At 41.3% G+C, this 14841-nt stretch overlaps 1 protein-coding gene across 10 annotated transcripts in view; it reads left to right on the top strand.

Annotated features, from left to right (window-relative positions):
- The window catches only part of CNKSR2 (connector enhancer of kinase suppressor of Ras 2), a 216669-nt gene that overhangs the window by 163417 nt on the left and 38411 nt on the right, over positions 1 to 14841 (top strand). For all 10 annotated transcript variants that reach the window (XM_030019601.1, XM_030019599.1, XM_030019600.1 and 7 more), the window contains 3 exons: positions 5487 to 5554; positions 10793 to 10893; positions 12133 to 12682. In XM_030019601.1, the coding sequence (XP_029875461.1) occupies positions 5487 to 5554; positions 10793 to 10893; positions 12133 to 12682 (719 nt within the window). The remainder of the gene's footprint in view (positions 1 to 5486; positions 5555 to 10792; positions 10894 to 12132; positions 12683 to 14841) is intronic.

The following is a 14841-nucleotide window of genomic DNA, read 5'->3' as shown; positions in this document are numbered from 1 at the left end:
CTTAATTCATTTGAATGGTAAATAAAACATCGATCTCATTTATTAAATATTTGGGGGTTTATTTCATTTATCTTCACAACGTAGACTGAAATTAATTCAGTTCAAAATAATACACCATTTTCATCATATGACAGAGGACACAAACAAAAATCTATTATTGCAACCTGAGAATTGTTCTATCTTAAATAATGTCTGTGGACATCCTTGCTGAGCAAAATTGCTTTTAAAACAGAGGAAAAAGGAGATAAAACTCAAGCCAATAAAACTGTTAGTAAGTGCTATAATCATGGTTTAATCTCTCCTGTGTGTACTAGATTCAGCTACCTGGCAGAGCACCTTCAGGGTACTGCCAGTTCTTTACTGATAATATTTGACTGGAAAGGTATGCCGATACTATACTATGCTTGCTTTCATTTAGAAATAGCTGTCTGTTAAACATTTTTTGAAAAGTTCATGCATGACTAAAGCTCACTTCAAAAGTCTCCCCTCAGTTAGAAAACTTAAAACCTGTTTATTTGCTTGTAAAATTTTAGGCTTGCCTTTCCTTGATAATTCTGTCAAGCCAGTCACTCAAAAAGCAGTTTGCTGCACAGCAAACAGAATAATGGCATGGTCTATTCGGCATATCCTGAACTACAGCAGTAGATAAATCATTTCTGTCAGCAGGTCCTCAGTCAGTATGACAAGGCACCTTGTTTCTAAGGATAAAAATTTATATAACTGTTCAGTGATCAGAAAGCAGCAGCAAATATGCATCAATTCTTTACAAATATATTGCACAGTCTAAAACCCAAGGACTAAAAGGTGTTTAACTTCCTAGCACAAATAGTCTTTTAATCATATTTTGAAATAAGTGCTAATTAATTCATTTAGAATGAGCTTGACCAAATTTTGATCTGAGTTATACACATGTAAATTTAAAGCACCTCTGTCAAGGTCTATGGAATTACTTGAAATTCTTACATCTGAGTTGCCATCAGAGTCTCACCAAATAATTTTATTTTTTCTCTTTGTTTAATGTATTAGAAAAAGTAGTTCACTTTCACAAACATTGAATTAATTCAGTATATTGGAAAAAAAAATGTGGGTTACTGAAAAATAATCTTTCAAATGCAGAGATTATATATATATACCTGTCTAAAAGCATTTTGTAGCCTAGCTGAAGTCAAACACAGTATCAAGTTATTAAGTTAAATTAAGACCTGTTTTGATAAATTTCTGTTCTTTTTCTTTGTCAGGTTTCTGACATACACTTCAATTATGTATCATGCAGTCATTTCAGTTCTGTTTATATTTGAAGCAAAAGAAGCAAAAGTAGAAAACTGCTAATACATAGGCTAACTGAAAGTTCAAAATGGTTCAATTCCTTCATCCCTTGTGTAAAATGATTTAGTTGTTTTTTTTAAAAAACGCCTATGCAGGATATGAAGTTTTTGTTTGTGTGTATCTACTCACACAAAATGGGTATTTTCATCTTGGGTAACTCTGTCACTATTCAAATTTTCTTACTACTTTTATGACTGTGCCACACTGTTATGCTGGTAAGGAGTCTGGAGAACTATGATCACTGAACTTTATTGTTGTGCCGTCTGAAGTTCCTTTCATCTGCATATTTGCACCAGCAAAAGTGTTCTTTCTACCCATATAACGTGCTTAGTCTGGGCGAGAAAGAGGACAGAATATCCTTTATTGATGCAAAATACTGTTTTGCTAGTGTAAGTGTATAGTCATAGAAACATCATGCTTGGAAATGCGTTGTTCTTCCCATTCCAAGAAAATTTTCTGATGTAGAAGGCAGTCCATATATTTCTACTTGATGATACTATATGTGACTTTTTTTGATTTTCCATGGTGACTGTGCCTGCTGCTTTATGGACTAACTGTTCTTTACTCAAAAATCCTGATCATCAGCTCAGAGGCAAATGCATCCTTTTCAGCGTTGGCCAGCTTAAATACTTAAAATACTCTTATTCTTCCTTTTTATTCCAAACTGTCCATTTTTTAAGTGATGACATATATGGCTGCCATAATTATATCTTCCAGGCAGGGAAATACAGCCAGTAACTTCATGTGGAGTATTTGTCGGAGAACGTCCCTGACCTGCTGTAACTGAGCTGTCCTCTTTTTGTAACACTGAGTATTGACATTTATAAGAGTTTTCTTCCTTAGCGTAGCTCTATGATCAAGAGGAAAGATGACAAGTCACCTTGTAGTATTAGCGCATGAGAATGTCTCTGGAAGTTTTCAGTGAAGGCGGCCTCCAAAAATTCTCCTGCGTCGTCTACAGGCTTCTTCATTCCAGTTAAACTGCAGTTGGGTACTTACAGACACCGTAAGGTATCCATAGTCCCATATAGCAAGTTCATCCTATAGCCTCGAGCTTTATGACTAAGGGCAATTTGACACCCTGCTTTGACTAAAAGCATTGCATCTACCTGGAGTGTGAGATAAGATAGAAAAATGTTTCCTACTGTCCTGTGAGAGTGCCACTACTGTGCATTCTTCTTTACAGAAGTTACAGGTCTACAGAAAGACTGGGGTTTTTTTAATCCTGTTCTGTGTCATAAGATTGTTTTAATTAAATACTGACAAGAAATGTATGTGCTATTCTTAAAAAGAAAGAAAAAAACAAAAGAAAACCTAGATGACTTCTGCGACATCTGGGTGCTACTGCGTTTATTGTCATACCTAACAAATAGATTTTATAATTCTCACAAGAAAATTAAAGCTGTATTAGCAGTAAGGAAGGAATATTTTCTTGGCCTCTTGCCCTCTGAAAGTTACAGTGGCTACCAGGACATAGCACACCACAGGGAAGAAAGATTTAAATCTTCCCATGTCCTAAGGCTTTGTGTCTTTTAATATTCATAGTAAGGCATATCTATATAACTGTACGCTTGGAACTTTGGTCCCCAGTGCATTGTAAAGCGGGCATGTTTTACTCCTCTCCCGTTCTGCAGGAGATCTTTACGTTTCCCTGTGATACAAGCCCAGTGCCTTGGATTTCTCATAGGATTCCAACTGCAATGAACCGTAACTCTAGCCATGCTTTATTAAATTAATATTAATTCTCTAACCATACGCGTTCTAACCATATCTGAAGAACCTTTAGCAGCCACATATCAGAAACTTTGCAGAAGAAGTCAGTACCATTCTTCTGGTTTCTAAACTAGCAAACCACTCAAAAAAAGCCATGGTTGTTAACGGCTTACAACCACATCAGTACCTTCTCATTCACCCCACAGGCATTGCAGGTGACGTTCCAAACCATGGCACAGATCGCGACCTGCAGAAAATCATGCAATGCGAAGTCAGTTTGCTGTCTGTCTCTCAGACTGGTATACATTTCCTGGGTTCTTATTAGATTATACTTTCCAGGAAATAACACTTTTCTGGAACCAATCATCCCCCATAGCTGTAAGCAGTATCAACTGACTGTCAGTTAAGTGGTTGATGATATAATTGGTCACCTCGCTCTCACGCACACGTAACACAAAATGCTGTCTCCTATTTGGGACAGACCGAAGTTTTCCACAGGAGAACCTTTACAGGTGTGCCATCTAATACTCTGTGGTCAGCAGCCCTAGCCAAAGGGGTTCGGGAGGGTGCTGTTCCCTGCTGGCTGCGCCAAGGGGGGTGAGCCGTGACCTGAATTGGGAACGCGAAACCCAAAACAGGTGAGAGGCAAGCGAAGGGCCGCTTCCACTGCCTGCCACGCCATTTGGCAGAGCAGGCGCTCGTCTTCTTGCACCGCTTTACCCCTGGGACACGGACCAGTCCGTGCCCTTTGCCGGTGCCGCGGCAGCACGGGGCTGGAGCGCTCCGAGTGAGGCTCCTGCCGCGGTGCCTCTGATTTGGGCTGGCAGAGCTGTCGAGACAGCTGAGCTTTACTCCCCAAAGAATGTCTTTACATATCAGGGATGTGAACCTAGAAGACAGCTTTGCAGTGGGTCACCTTTCTGCGGTGAAGATGTGAAATTACTGTTTGAGACGTGATTTGTTGGATTTCTGTTCCTATGTGCCAGTTATTTTTATAAGTGTATGGCACTTCCTAACAATTACAACTGAAATTTTGAGTCTGTTCTTCAGCTTCCCTATTCTTCTGGCAGAAATTTTGATCGTATGCTAACATGGGAGTATTCTGTAATCACTTCAGGAGTGAATCTCTAGCTTTCTTCCCCATGTACAACGATTTATGGACCATTAACATGATCTATAGATCATACGTGTGGTCAGCGTTTGTGGAAGGAGAGTGACAGGAGTTAATGTCGAGGAGAGCAACTGCATTTTGTGATCTGATGCCTGCTTATCCTGCACTGAAGTGTCTTGAAGGCTGGCATGCAGAAGTGATTACGAAGGCGTATCCCCTGCTGAGACAATACTACATCCTGCTTCTGTGCCTACAGTATGCAAATAAAACCCATCAGGCACGGTTTTCTGCAGCAGGGGTTTCACGTTCCTGAAGAAAACACAAACCTGACTTCAGTTGTCCTCCTGTGTACCCCAGCAGTAAAATCGCAAGCCGGTAGGTTGGCAGACCAGGCCTGTCAAATCCTGACCGTGGGGTGACTGGAGCAAGTAATTCCAGGTTTACCATGGAATGGACAACCACAGGAGATTGTCGTGGTGGTTTAAAGCCTCGTTGATGGAGGACCTGATTTAGTGTAAACATTTGGCTAATGAATACACCGAGAGCCCCACGGGGGAAGAGGGCAGGTTGAAGCAGTGCACTGCTGCAGGCAGCCGAGTGTATGCTTGGCAATGACAGCCCTGCTAGAAGAGAATAGCAATAGTTTGGTTGTGGGGTTTTTTTTTAATTTGTGCAGCTTATGGAAGCATTTTTTCGCGTCTAAGTTGAGGTTAAAGCTTAAAGCCTTAGATGTGAATTGCATTGAGGCAACTGTCTTTTCTCTCCCTGCTTCCCTGACACGAACACAAAAGTCAATTCTGATATGCCTCCATCTCTTTGTACTTGGCACTGTAGGTAAGCTCTAAAACACATAATGGCATAATTAAACCTCACTGTCTGTTTGGGAGTGAACCTGTTCTTTTTATTGCTGGTTTCTGCTCTGTTCCTCTGCTAAGTTGCCAATTCAGGCCTTAAAATATTGCTTAAATCTCTGAAAAGTGGTGTTTATTCTTAAGACATCAGAACAGCAGGAGTATTGGTGTGATGCCATATCTGTGAGCAGCAGACTTAATAGTTCTTTGATTATCTCTAAATCCTTTATTTTACAGATGTTTGACATCATACACGGTTCTCCATTTGAAATAAAATCTTTGCTGTGAAAACAATTTGTTCAACAGCAAATTCATAGATCTTTGGAGACTGCCTGAGTAAGAGTATCAAAGAAAACAGCTGTCTAATATGAAAAATAACATTGTCCTGAATCTCCTTCAGGTGGTCCTAACTTTGTTTTTTGTAGAAATGAACCCAAAAATTACAAGGCTGCATCGGTATCACTGCTTTTTTAATATTATTTCAGATGGCTAAACAGAATTAACATGCTTGCTGCTGGCTATGCAGAAAGAGAGAGGATCAAACAAGAGCAAGGTAATGTGTTGTTATTTTGGTTTCTTCTGTCAGCTCTTATCACAAGTTCATCTGTTCTTTTTTCCCTGCAGTGTATCAGGCCTCATTCTCGTCATCCGAAAGCAATTCACATATCGGTATCACTGTTGTTGCTTTAGAGAATTCCTTCTCTCAGGGGTTTTGATTAGCTTCTTCAGATCCTGGTCCACAGACACTGGATTATTTCCAAGAAGGCCGCAGAAGGTAGCTAAAAGCAGCAAATGTACTGCCAGTAAGCTCCGGTGTGTGGTACCAAGGAGTCTGTGTCCCCTGTTAGAAGAAACTTAAGAATCTGCAGACTAAAAAAATTTTTTCAACATTGCATTTGGTGTTCGAATTCACAGGGGGCAGGAATGCATGAAATTGGTCTCAGGAACAAAACCATTCTTCTGAAGCCTGTTGACATAATTGGATTTCCCCTAAAGACTTTAATTTTAAGGCCATTTTATTTTCTGTGATTTCTACTATTTTTGCTATATTGAGGTGTGTGCTAAAGCCCTGCTGCGGGTTTACAGCATTTTACACCTGTTTATTTTTAATGTCTAATATTTCATGGCTTTAAAAAAGCAGCATATATAAAATAATAAGTCAGTTTGCTTTAGTTTGCTGCAGTAGAAATCCTGTTTGCAGACAGGAGGAAGAAAGGGTCAGCCCTCAGTTGTGTTGGGGAGGTTGTTTCCTAGAATTGCCAGTGACCTGGATCCATAGAAGCGTTCCTGTCCGACTAGCTGTTTTGGCAAGCAGCTGGCTTTTGAATCCATGCTCTTTTTTACAGACGTACCTGGCAGCAGGCACCAGAAAACTGCAGTGGTCGTGACGATCCAGAGCTTATCCCGATGCCTGTCTGCCTGCTGCTCACTGAGCCAAAACCTCACTTTTTAATTCTGTGGCTCTGCAGCCTTCATCAGTAAGGTTCTGTCTTTCGGCCCAAAAAGCTTATAGCTCGGAGCTGCAGCAGCAATGTATTTAATCTACTCTTTTCTTTACAAAGACTACAGTTCTAACCATTTTTCGGGGAGAGTTGTGTTCAAAAGCCTATCACTAGGCTTCACAATTTGCCACACGGTGTCCTCCTTGCCCCCCAAAGTCATGATTCTGTACCAACCTAGGTGACAGCAGCCTTCGCCCTGACCTTCTGGTCTGATACCGTCAGGAGGAAGATGCGCGTGGTCTGTCTCTCTGCAACGTGTTGCAGCCGTGCCATTCTCCCGGGAGGCACTGTGCAAAAAAAACCTCCTTTCCCCGGTGAGAAGCAAGGGTTACTTTGGCAGCCAGGTAGAAACATCAAGAGAGTAGGATATTCTGTAGTGGTAGAAGGTTTAAAAGACAGCATCAGAAAATTATGTCTGCCGTGATTCATACCCTGATGGCCTCACCAGAGAGCATCCTAGAGGGGTCAGCCTGGGGTCGAAGAGCGGTGGCTTACAGCATACTGCTGTAATTCGGTGGTACCAGCGCGCGTGGGAAGGTTTTTTGGGTTCTGCCGTTCTCGCACATAACTAGGTTGTACCTGCTGCTGCCTCATTTCTAACCATGTCTTCCAGTAAGTGCAGCTGCTTATCCTGGAAGTGCTGCCCACTCCCTGTTTTAGTCTGGCACGGTCCCTGGCACATCCCGTCATTCCTAACACCAGGCCCTCCGCATTCGCGCAGCCCAGGATAGCGGCACCGCGCTCAGCGTTCTCCAGTCGTGTTCCCGGTGCCTCGCCAGACTTCAAAATCGGTGTGGGAATCTGTGCTCCCCAGGCAGCACTACGATAACCGGTTTGGAGGGACCCGTATGCCATCTGTTGCTGCTTGAAGAGGCTGTGAACAAACTCTGAATCTTGGAGTCTTCTAGGAAATCCTCTGTGTTAGCATTCAAAGCCAAATTCAAACTTTTATTGACAGCAGGTTGGCACTAGAATTACAATAACGTGTGGGACAGTGAGGGAAAAGGTGTATGAACAGTTACGCTAACGCTGTCCAAGTGCACAATTGCAGACATCGTACACTTTTCAAAATCCAGATGGATGTGGAGAAATATTTTTGCTACCAAGCAATCACTGAGTAATAAAATAGCAGATGATCCAGCTCCTAGACATGAGATCATGTGCATTCAGGCCTCGTGTTACCTATTATTAAAATGTCTCCCTATTGAAAATAATCAGTGAGACCCCACTTACTATGGAAATTATATCCCAGGCACTGACGGAGCTCTTTATTACTGCTCTAATGCCATTCACTCAAATTGATGTATCATATACGGATAGGTAAAACTATATCCTCTTTGTGTTGCTTAGTTGTGGTTAGTGTGGGAATCAGTATCACGTTCCCCCCTCGCTGCCGTACAGTGTTTTTATGCCTCTGGTGATTATCCTTGGCTCCCAGCACAAGGGCTATTAAACAGCTCAGTAGTGTCCCTAATTAGCAGAGGCATCAAGTTAGCAAAGTAAAACCTCTCTATCACTTCAAGCATTTTTGCAATTACAAAAACTGTGAAGCTGGAATTTTCTATATTCAGTGACGGTACCAATTGACGTTGCTGTTCAGTTCAGCCCTTTGCAGCAAAGCTTCATAATAACTCTGAAACAATTCAACAGTAGTTGTCAAACCTGTTTCAATTAGGAGTTGAATGGTTCTGAATCTAAAGTGCATAAATATATTTCAAGTGCTTCAGAGATGCACGAATCACCGAATTGTGGGTGTACTGCTGAATAAAATGTCACATTCTGTACAGAACAGTTTTATAAAAATACCATCAACTTTCCATATTAAATGCAATGACTGTTAGCAATATGGCAAGGGACTTCCTTGGATGGAGAAGTTATATACTTTCCAGTCATATAAAATCAGAGAAAAAATACTAGCTTATATAAATAGAAAATATTTAATCGGCAAATGGCAGGTCAGTGTTAGTTTATAAATAATATATGCAGTCTATTGCTTATTCAGAAAGCTTTCAAGATATGCCTGGTGCATTGAGCTTGTCTGTCACTGAATCAGACAAAATCTGCAGAGAGAAATACGGCAACTTTTTGATAGCATTATACACGTTTTAGGTAAACTCTAAGAAGTTGGTTGCCAAAAGCAGACCATTTTTAAAAATTGGTGGGAGGCTATTTTCATACATTTCATCTGGAAGCTGACCCCTGTGACTTGCAGAATTTTTCTAGACAAGCTGTAGGCTGCCAACAGAATTCCCTGTCGGAGGTAAGGTGTGCAAAAGCGTCATCATACAGTGGTTTATTGTATGTGGATTTGACAGCAAGAACAGCTTTGTATTTTTAGCCAAAATTGGAACCTGCACTGAGGCTGCTAAATTTTACTTTCAGAATAAACAGTTGAGCGCCAGGTCTGCAGAAATGTCACTGAGTGATGCAGTTCTGACAGGCGTCTCGCCACATGTCGCGCCATTAGGCTTTGCTGTAATAGGAACAAACATGCCTATATGCCAATATTTTCAGGTGGTTTAGGTTGCTGGAAACAAGTTTCCTTAAAACTAGGAGTGATTTTAAAAAAGAATTTTCACCGATTTAGTCTTTTGTTCACCAAAAACTAATTATTTGCAGATTTCTAGAGACGAAACTCTTTGGAATTTTTTATTTCATAGTCATGAAAACTTTATTTATGCTCTTTGTTCATTATACTGTTCAAAGATAATCTCTCAGCTATAAGCTTGCAGGAAGCAAATTAAGAGACTCAGAGTTAAAACAGAGTTGTTTCTGCTTGGAAAAATTAAATAGACAAATAAGGCTGTCCCCACCATTGCTACAATCTAAAAATACAGAAAATATTAGGGACAGCTGTTTCAAGATGGTGTCATTTAAAGGTAAGTTTTTGTTTTCAATCTTGAAGAAGATTAGGTACAGTAGATCATTAATCATACAATACAATAATCATCATAGTAACAAAAAATCATTAAAGCCAAAATTACATGTTGTGCCAGCTTGGAATTTTGGTTTAGATCATTTATGAAGCAGCAATCAATCTTTTTCTCCTCATCTATCAAAGAGAAAGTAGTAAGTCATGCAGTTCACTGAGCGCTTACTAGGCAAAGTGAAAATTGTCTGTGAATAGTCTGAGCTAAGTGTCCTGTTGTACAATGATTTACCCAAATACTAGAAGGTAATACAGTCAGAAACAAAGTGCCAACAGGAATGTTTGGATAAGCCTTACAATGGGTAGAAATGTTACAGTTATCCATGTTGAGTCGAGTCGGCAGTTAAGTGGTTTTCTTTTGTAAGGAATATTAAGGTCCAGTATCCATTTAGTTAGATGCTGTTCTGCTTCAAAAATATTTGCAACCAAATAACTATAAAGTCCCACGTGGTACATTCTGCCATGTGTTTTCCCCTTTGACCAAGCTACCAAACATATGAAATGGGCTTGGCCAAGACTTGGTTTCCTGACAAAATGAAACCTCATAGCCCGTTAAATTTAGCCCACAAGATCTGCGTCCTTTGTACTTTCTCATCCGTCTTTTGGAACTCTGTGCTTAAATGTCATTGTCATATTTTTTCTTACCATATCACCTTTATGTTCTTGCATGGGTAACAGGGCAGCAGCTGTTTTATGAAGCAGATACATGATACAAAGTTCTTCTGTCTGATCTTAAACGCAGCTCTTTGTTATTAGAGATTGAATTGAAAAGCTCGGGTAACTGGTAGTTTACAATGGAGAGAATGGGTAGAAAAATAGCATTAATTAGTCACGTGTGCAATAACCGCTACTTGTTTGATTTGCCGGTTGGTGTTAATTACATTTGTTAATGTTATTTGCAGTCAACAAGACTTTAGCAAGTTACGTTTTTCATCTTTTCTGTTTGAAAAATACTTCCGGTATTTTCTAGCCGATATATGTCCATTCATAATTATTTTTATGGCTGTATAAGTACTTGAAAACCTGATACTTGTATTAGGAGTATTCTGTATGCATGTAGTATTTATAAAGCATGTACAAGAGTTAAATCTGTGGCTCATTTGCAGGTTGTTGTTTAATTTCTCTGCAATGGGGCATTAGGCTTAGTATACCCCATAATGTTCTGAATTTTCCCTCTTTAGATTAAAACAATTCCAAGTTACAGCAGCTAACATTTCCGGAGTCAGCATTTGCTAGAAGTTAACTCTTGGTAATACCAAGGATGGAGTTTCCAGTTGCTTTTTGTGAAAGCAAGTCTCTGATATACAAGTGTATCAAAATGTGTTGGTAGTTTTTGATCTGATCTGTATGTAACTTGTAGATTACTGGAGTGAGAGCGATAAGGAGGAAGCTGACACTCCATCAACACCCAAACAAGACAGCCCACCACCCCCGTACGACACATACCCACGGCCTCCTTCGGTAAGTCACCTGCAACTGTCTACAGAAATGACAACATAAAGCGTCACTTTTACCTACTCCTGCTTAAAAGCTCGTGCATGCACACATTATGGCACTCTCCGCTATATTTTTGAGTCAGTACTTGACTTAAGGCATTTGTTAAGTAATGTGCATCGCTAACTTCAACAGCCATCATGGCTGTTTTCGCTGGTTTGTAGAGAACATGGATTTATCATCCCACTCACTGTGCAAAATAGATTAAGTTACAGAATTCTTTCTTCCTGTTCTTCATTCATGATGGACCGCTACTCATCCATGCAATCCCTCACCGCCCCCTTATCGACTTCTCTGACAAAATGTTGTTACCTCAGTAACAGCACAGACTCTTCTCTAAGGCTCCAACAGTTGTGCTGTGAAACTTTACACTTGAATTTCCAGGGAAATGCCAACGTAAAATGTTCTGTCTTATATCGCAAACAGTGATAACCAGTTGTTCGGTGGTTGTGAAAAAGTAGGTTTCTCTATAAATTAGAACAAAAGGGGATTTGTTTTTTATTTTCTTCTTGAAGCAGCTGTTGGTATAAAACCAGAGTGTGGACTTCTAACTTATTCTGCACAGGCAATTTTAGTTTTTGTGTCTGTATACTCAGACAGTGTTAACTAATGCATCTTACTTGAATATAGCTTTTAAAATGGCAAAAATTTGGAATGAAAAATCGGGAAAGTCTGGGGAAAGAAAGTGTTCACGATGTTTAATTTGAATGCGATACTTTATTTTCCAAAATCATAGATCTCTGAACTGCACTGAAGCACTGCAAACACGATTGCAAATAAATTTTTAACAGGACAGGATGACAACACACATTTGGGTGGTATTTTTAAGGTTTTTAATGGACCAGGCACATCTCTTCTATGTCTTCCGAGGTGCCATATTCTGCAAAGTTTTCTGCAGATAATCGTGTTGGCTTATTTTAAGGGCTAAGGAACATGAAGATACTCACTAGGTGTAAGTATCAGTGTTTGACCTACAGGTGTGACACATGTAGATAGGGGCATGCCTTAAAGTTAGGATGAGGGCAGGTTAATCGGGTAAGTCTGTGCCTTCGTTACTGAACTGGGTGCCACCAGTGACGATGAAAAGGACGTGGTTATTACTAGAAGTAGTCTACTACTACTTCTAGTAAGACTAGACTACTAGTCTACTGCTAGAAGTAGTCGGTCGACAGCGATCTGAAGCTCGCGCCGTGGCTGCCGTTGCAGATGAGCTGCGCGAGCCCTTACGTTGAGCCGAAACACAGCCGACTCTCGTCCACGGAGACCTCCCAGTCGCAGTCGTCGCACGAGGAGTTTCGCCCGGAGGCGGCGGGGAGCGCCACCGACTCGCCGGTGCGCAAGACGGCGAGCCAGCGGCGCTCCTGGCAGGACCTCATCGAGACGCCGCTGACGAGCTCGGGACTCCACTACCTGCAGACGCTGCCGCTGGAAGACTCTGTGTTCTCCGAGGCGGCCGTGGTCTCCCCCGAGCACCGGCGGCAGTCGACCTTGCCCACCCAGAAGTGCCACCTGCAAGACCACTACGGCCCCTTCCCCCTCGTGGAGGGCGAGCGGATGCAAGTGCTGAACGGGAATGGGGGAAAGCCCCGAAGTTTCACTCTGCCTCGGGATAGCGGCTTCAACCACTGCTGCCAGAGCCTGTCGGTCGGTGCCGCCGATCACCACGAAGAAGCGCAGCGGAAGGAGGTGGAGGAGGAGGAGGAGGAGGAGGAGGAAGAGGAAGGCAAAGCAGCAGAAGAGAACCAGGAAGATAAAAGTAAGTATGGGATGTTTCTGTGGCTTTTCAAGAGTCCCGTTCGTGTAACGCAGAGGTTGTTTTTCCTTTTTCCTATCAAGAAAACCTGACAGTCTTTCAACGTCCCCCATGTTTCACCAGGCCCCCCTTGCGACACGCCTCTTTGATGTGCCTTACGTATAAGGCTTCATAATCCGACAGAGCGCTGCATGACCTCTCACGATCACCAGACACTTCCCCATAGGCTGGTCACCAGTCACCTCTACTAGTCATTCTTAGTTATAAGTGGATTTTGCTTCCATGCTTTCTTCACACTTCCACTTGCACAGTATCCTCCCCCACTGACACACGTATGTCTCAGGACATACACTTAGTAAGACTTCCAGCCAACCCCATCTGGGTTGTGAAAAACGCTCGGCAAATCCTGGAGTGCAGGGTCAGGCTGTATTGTGTAGTATCCACGCAGGCAGCGCTCAAGACAGCCCAGAAGCCGTAAGAAGTTGAAAAAGAGAGTGTATTTTCCCCAGTTCCTCACCTTGTGATTTGTAGAGAGAGAAGTTCAAAAAACATGTCAAACAAACAAAAAACTTAATAGAGAACAACTATGTGACCAGCGGGGCTTAAAAAAAATCATAATGCTGAGTAACTGCCTTTTACATGGCACATTAACTCCATAGATATTAGTGCTACTTGTCAAAAATAATCCAAATAAACAGGGATTGGAGAAGGTCCCTGCTCCTCCTGAACGTGTAAACACATTTCTGTGTCTGTTTCATGCTCTGTCCTTCACTGTCATTTATGGAGCTTCTCAGCATGTGTTGCTAGCAAAGTTGAGTCCACACCCAAGTTGTAGGGTCAGTCAACAAAGCCTGCATCCACGAACTGTGGGGTTATGCTGCGATTAAGTTACCTGAAGTGGCAAGGGAGGCAGGATGACCCCTGAAGATCTCAAAGGGTCCGTGCTATCTGGTTCCTTCAAGTTTAATTTTTTCACTGCCGTAAAGGAATATAAAAATGGTAAAGAGATAGGAAAGGGTAATGAAAGCTTTGGATAATTAACTACCTACCTAAGTTAATTCATTAAGTTTAGTACCTTTGTTGAGCATTAAAATTCATGTGGACATTATTTAGTCTACTGGGGAGAGACCAACAGTCTTCCATTGCCCTTATGCTTTAGTCAATTGGTTCTGAACATTTCAAACTCTTGACTTGGGGAAAACAGTGATTTCTTTTGCAGATATTAAATTTGATGCCATTAAAAGTTTAAAAAGGCATGATTTCAGTTGTGGTCATGCACGACACTTTCCAGAAAAACCCATACATTTAATAGGGTAATATTAGACTCTTACTGACTGTGAAATGAAGCTGTCTAATTAACAGGGTTAAATTTCATCAACCATGCAGAATGTTTTATCCTATTTTTAGCCTTCAATTTTGGTTTTCAAATGGGTTTTTACTGTTAGCAATACAAAAATATATTTAAAAGAATTGCTCACAGTCAGTGAAAAGGGTCAAGAAGACTTCCCACTGGAGTTCCTGTGCTGTTTGGGCATTACTCAGGGATACTGTTGCAGGGCCTAAGTTGTTAGGTGTTTTAAATCTCAATTTTAATGCTTTTGGGTTCCTGGATGTAACATTTTATAGCGTACAATACTAATAAAGGGCTAGTGCTTGATTTAACGGGCCAGAACTTGGGCTTTTCTCCATCTTTCTATACCAGTTTCCAAAAAGGGAGAAAAAAGTTTTAATTTTTGAAGTGGTCTCCCTGTATACACATACTCTTCTTTTTCTTTGAATGAGAAGGTTTTCTTGGTTGAAGCTTTAACAGGAGATTGTTTCTGAGACATTAACGACCAGCTAGACAAGTAGAGTGCTCATGGTGAATTATTGACCATGAAATTATAAAACCAGAAAGAAAATACTGTTTAGTCTGTTGAAAAGTTTAAGTGTTGACTTGCTTGTTGCTATGGCTGCAATGTTCTGTTTGCAACGCTGGCTTTTTCCAGTGCCCTTACCAGTAAAAGGCGGGAGGGATTTCATGCAAGTGGTGTTCTTAAGTGCAAAATCCAGTTTCTGAGCTGAGAGATTTGCTTATAACTGCTAAGTCCGCTAAGAGGATGGGTGCCCTTGTGCGTGCTACATCATTGCTCCCCTCACCTCCATTGCTCTGGGAAAGTGAA

The sequence above is a fragment of the Aquila chrysaetos genome, chromosome 7 (assembly GCF_900496995.4).
Source record: "Aquila chrysaetos chrysaetos chromosome 7, bAquChr1.4, whole genome shotgun sequence".
Classification (NCBI taxonomy): domain Eukaryota; kingdom Metazoa; phylum Chordata; class Aves; order Accipitriformes; family Accipitridae; genus Aquila; species Aquila chrysaetos.
Note: the sequence above shows the minus strand (reverse complement) of the source record. Positions and strands in the feature narration are given on the sequence as shown.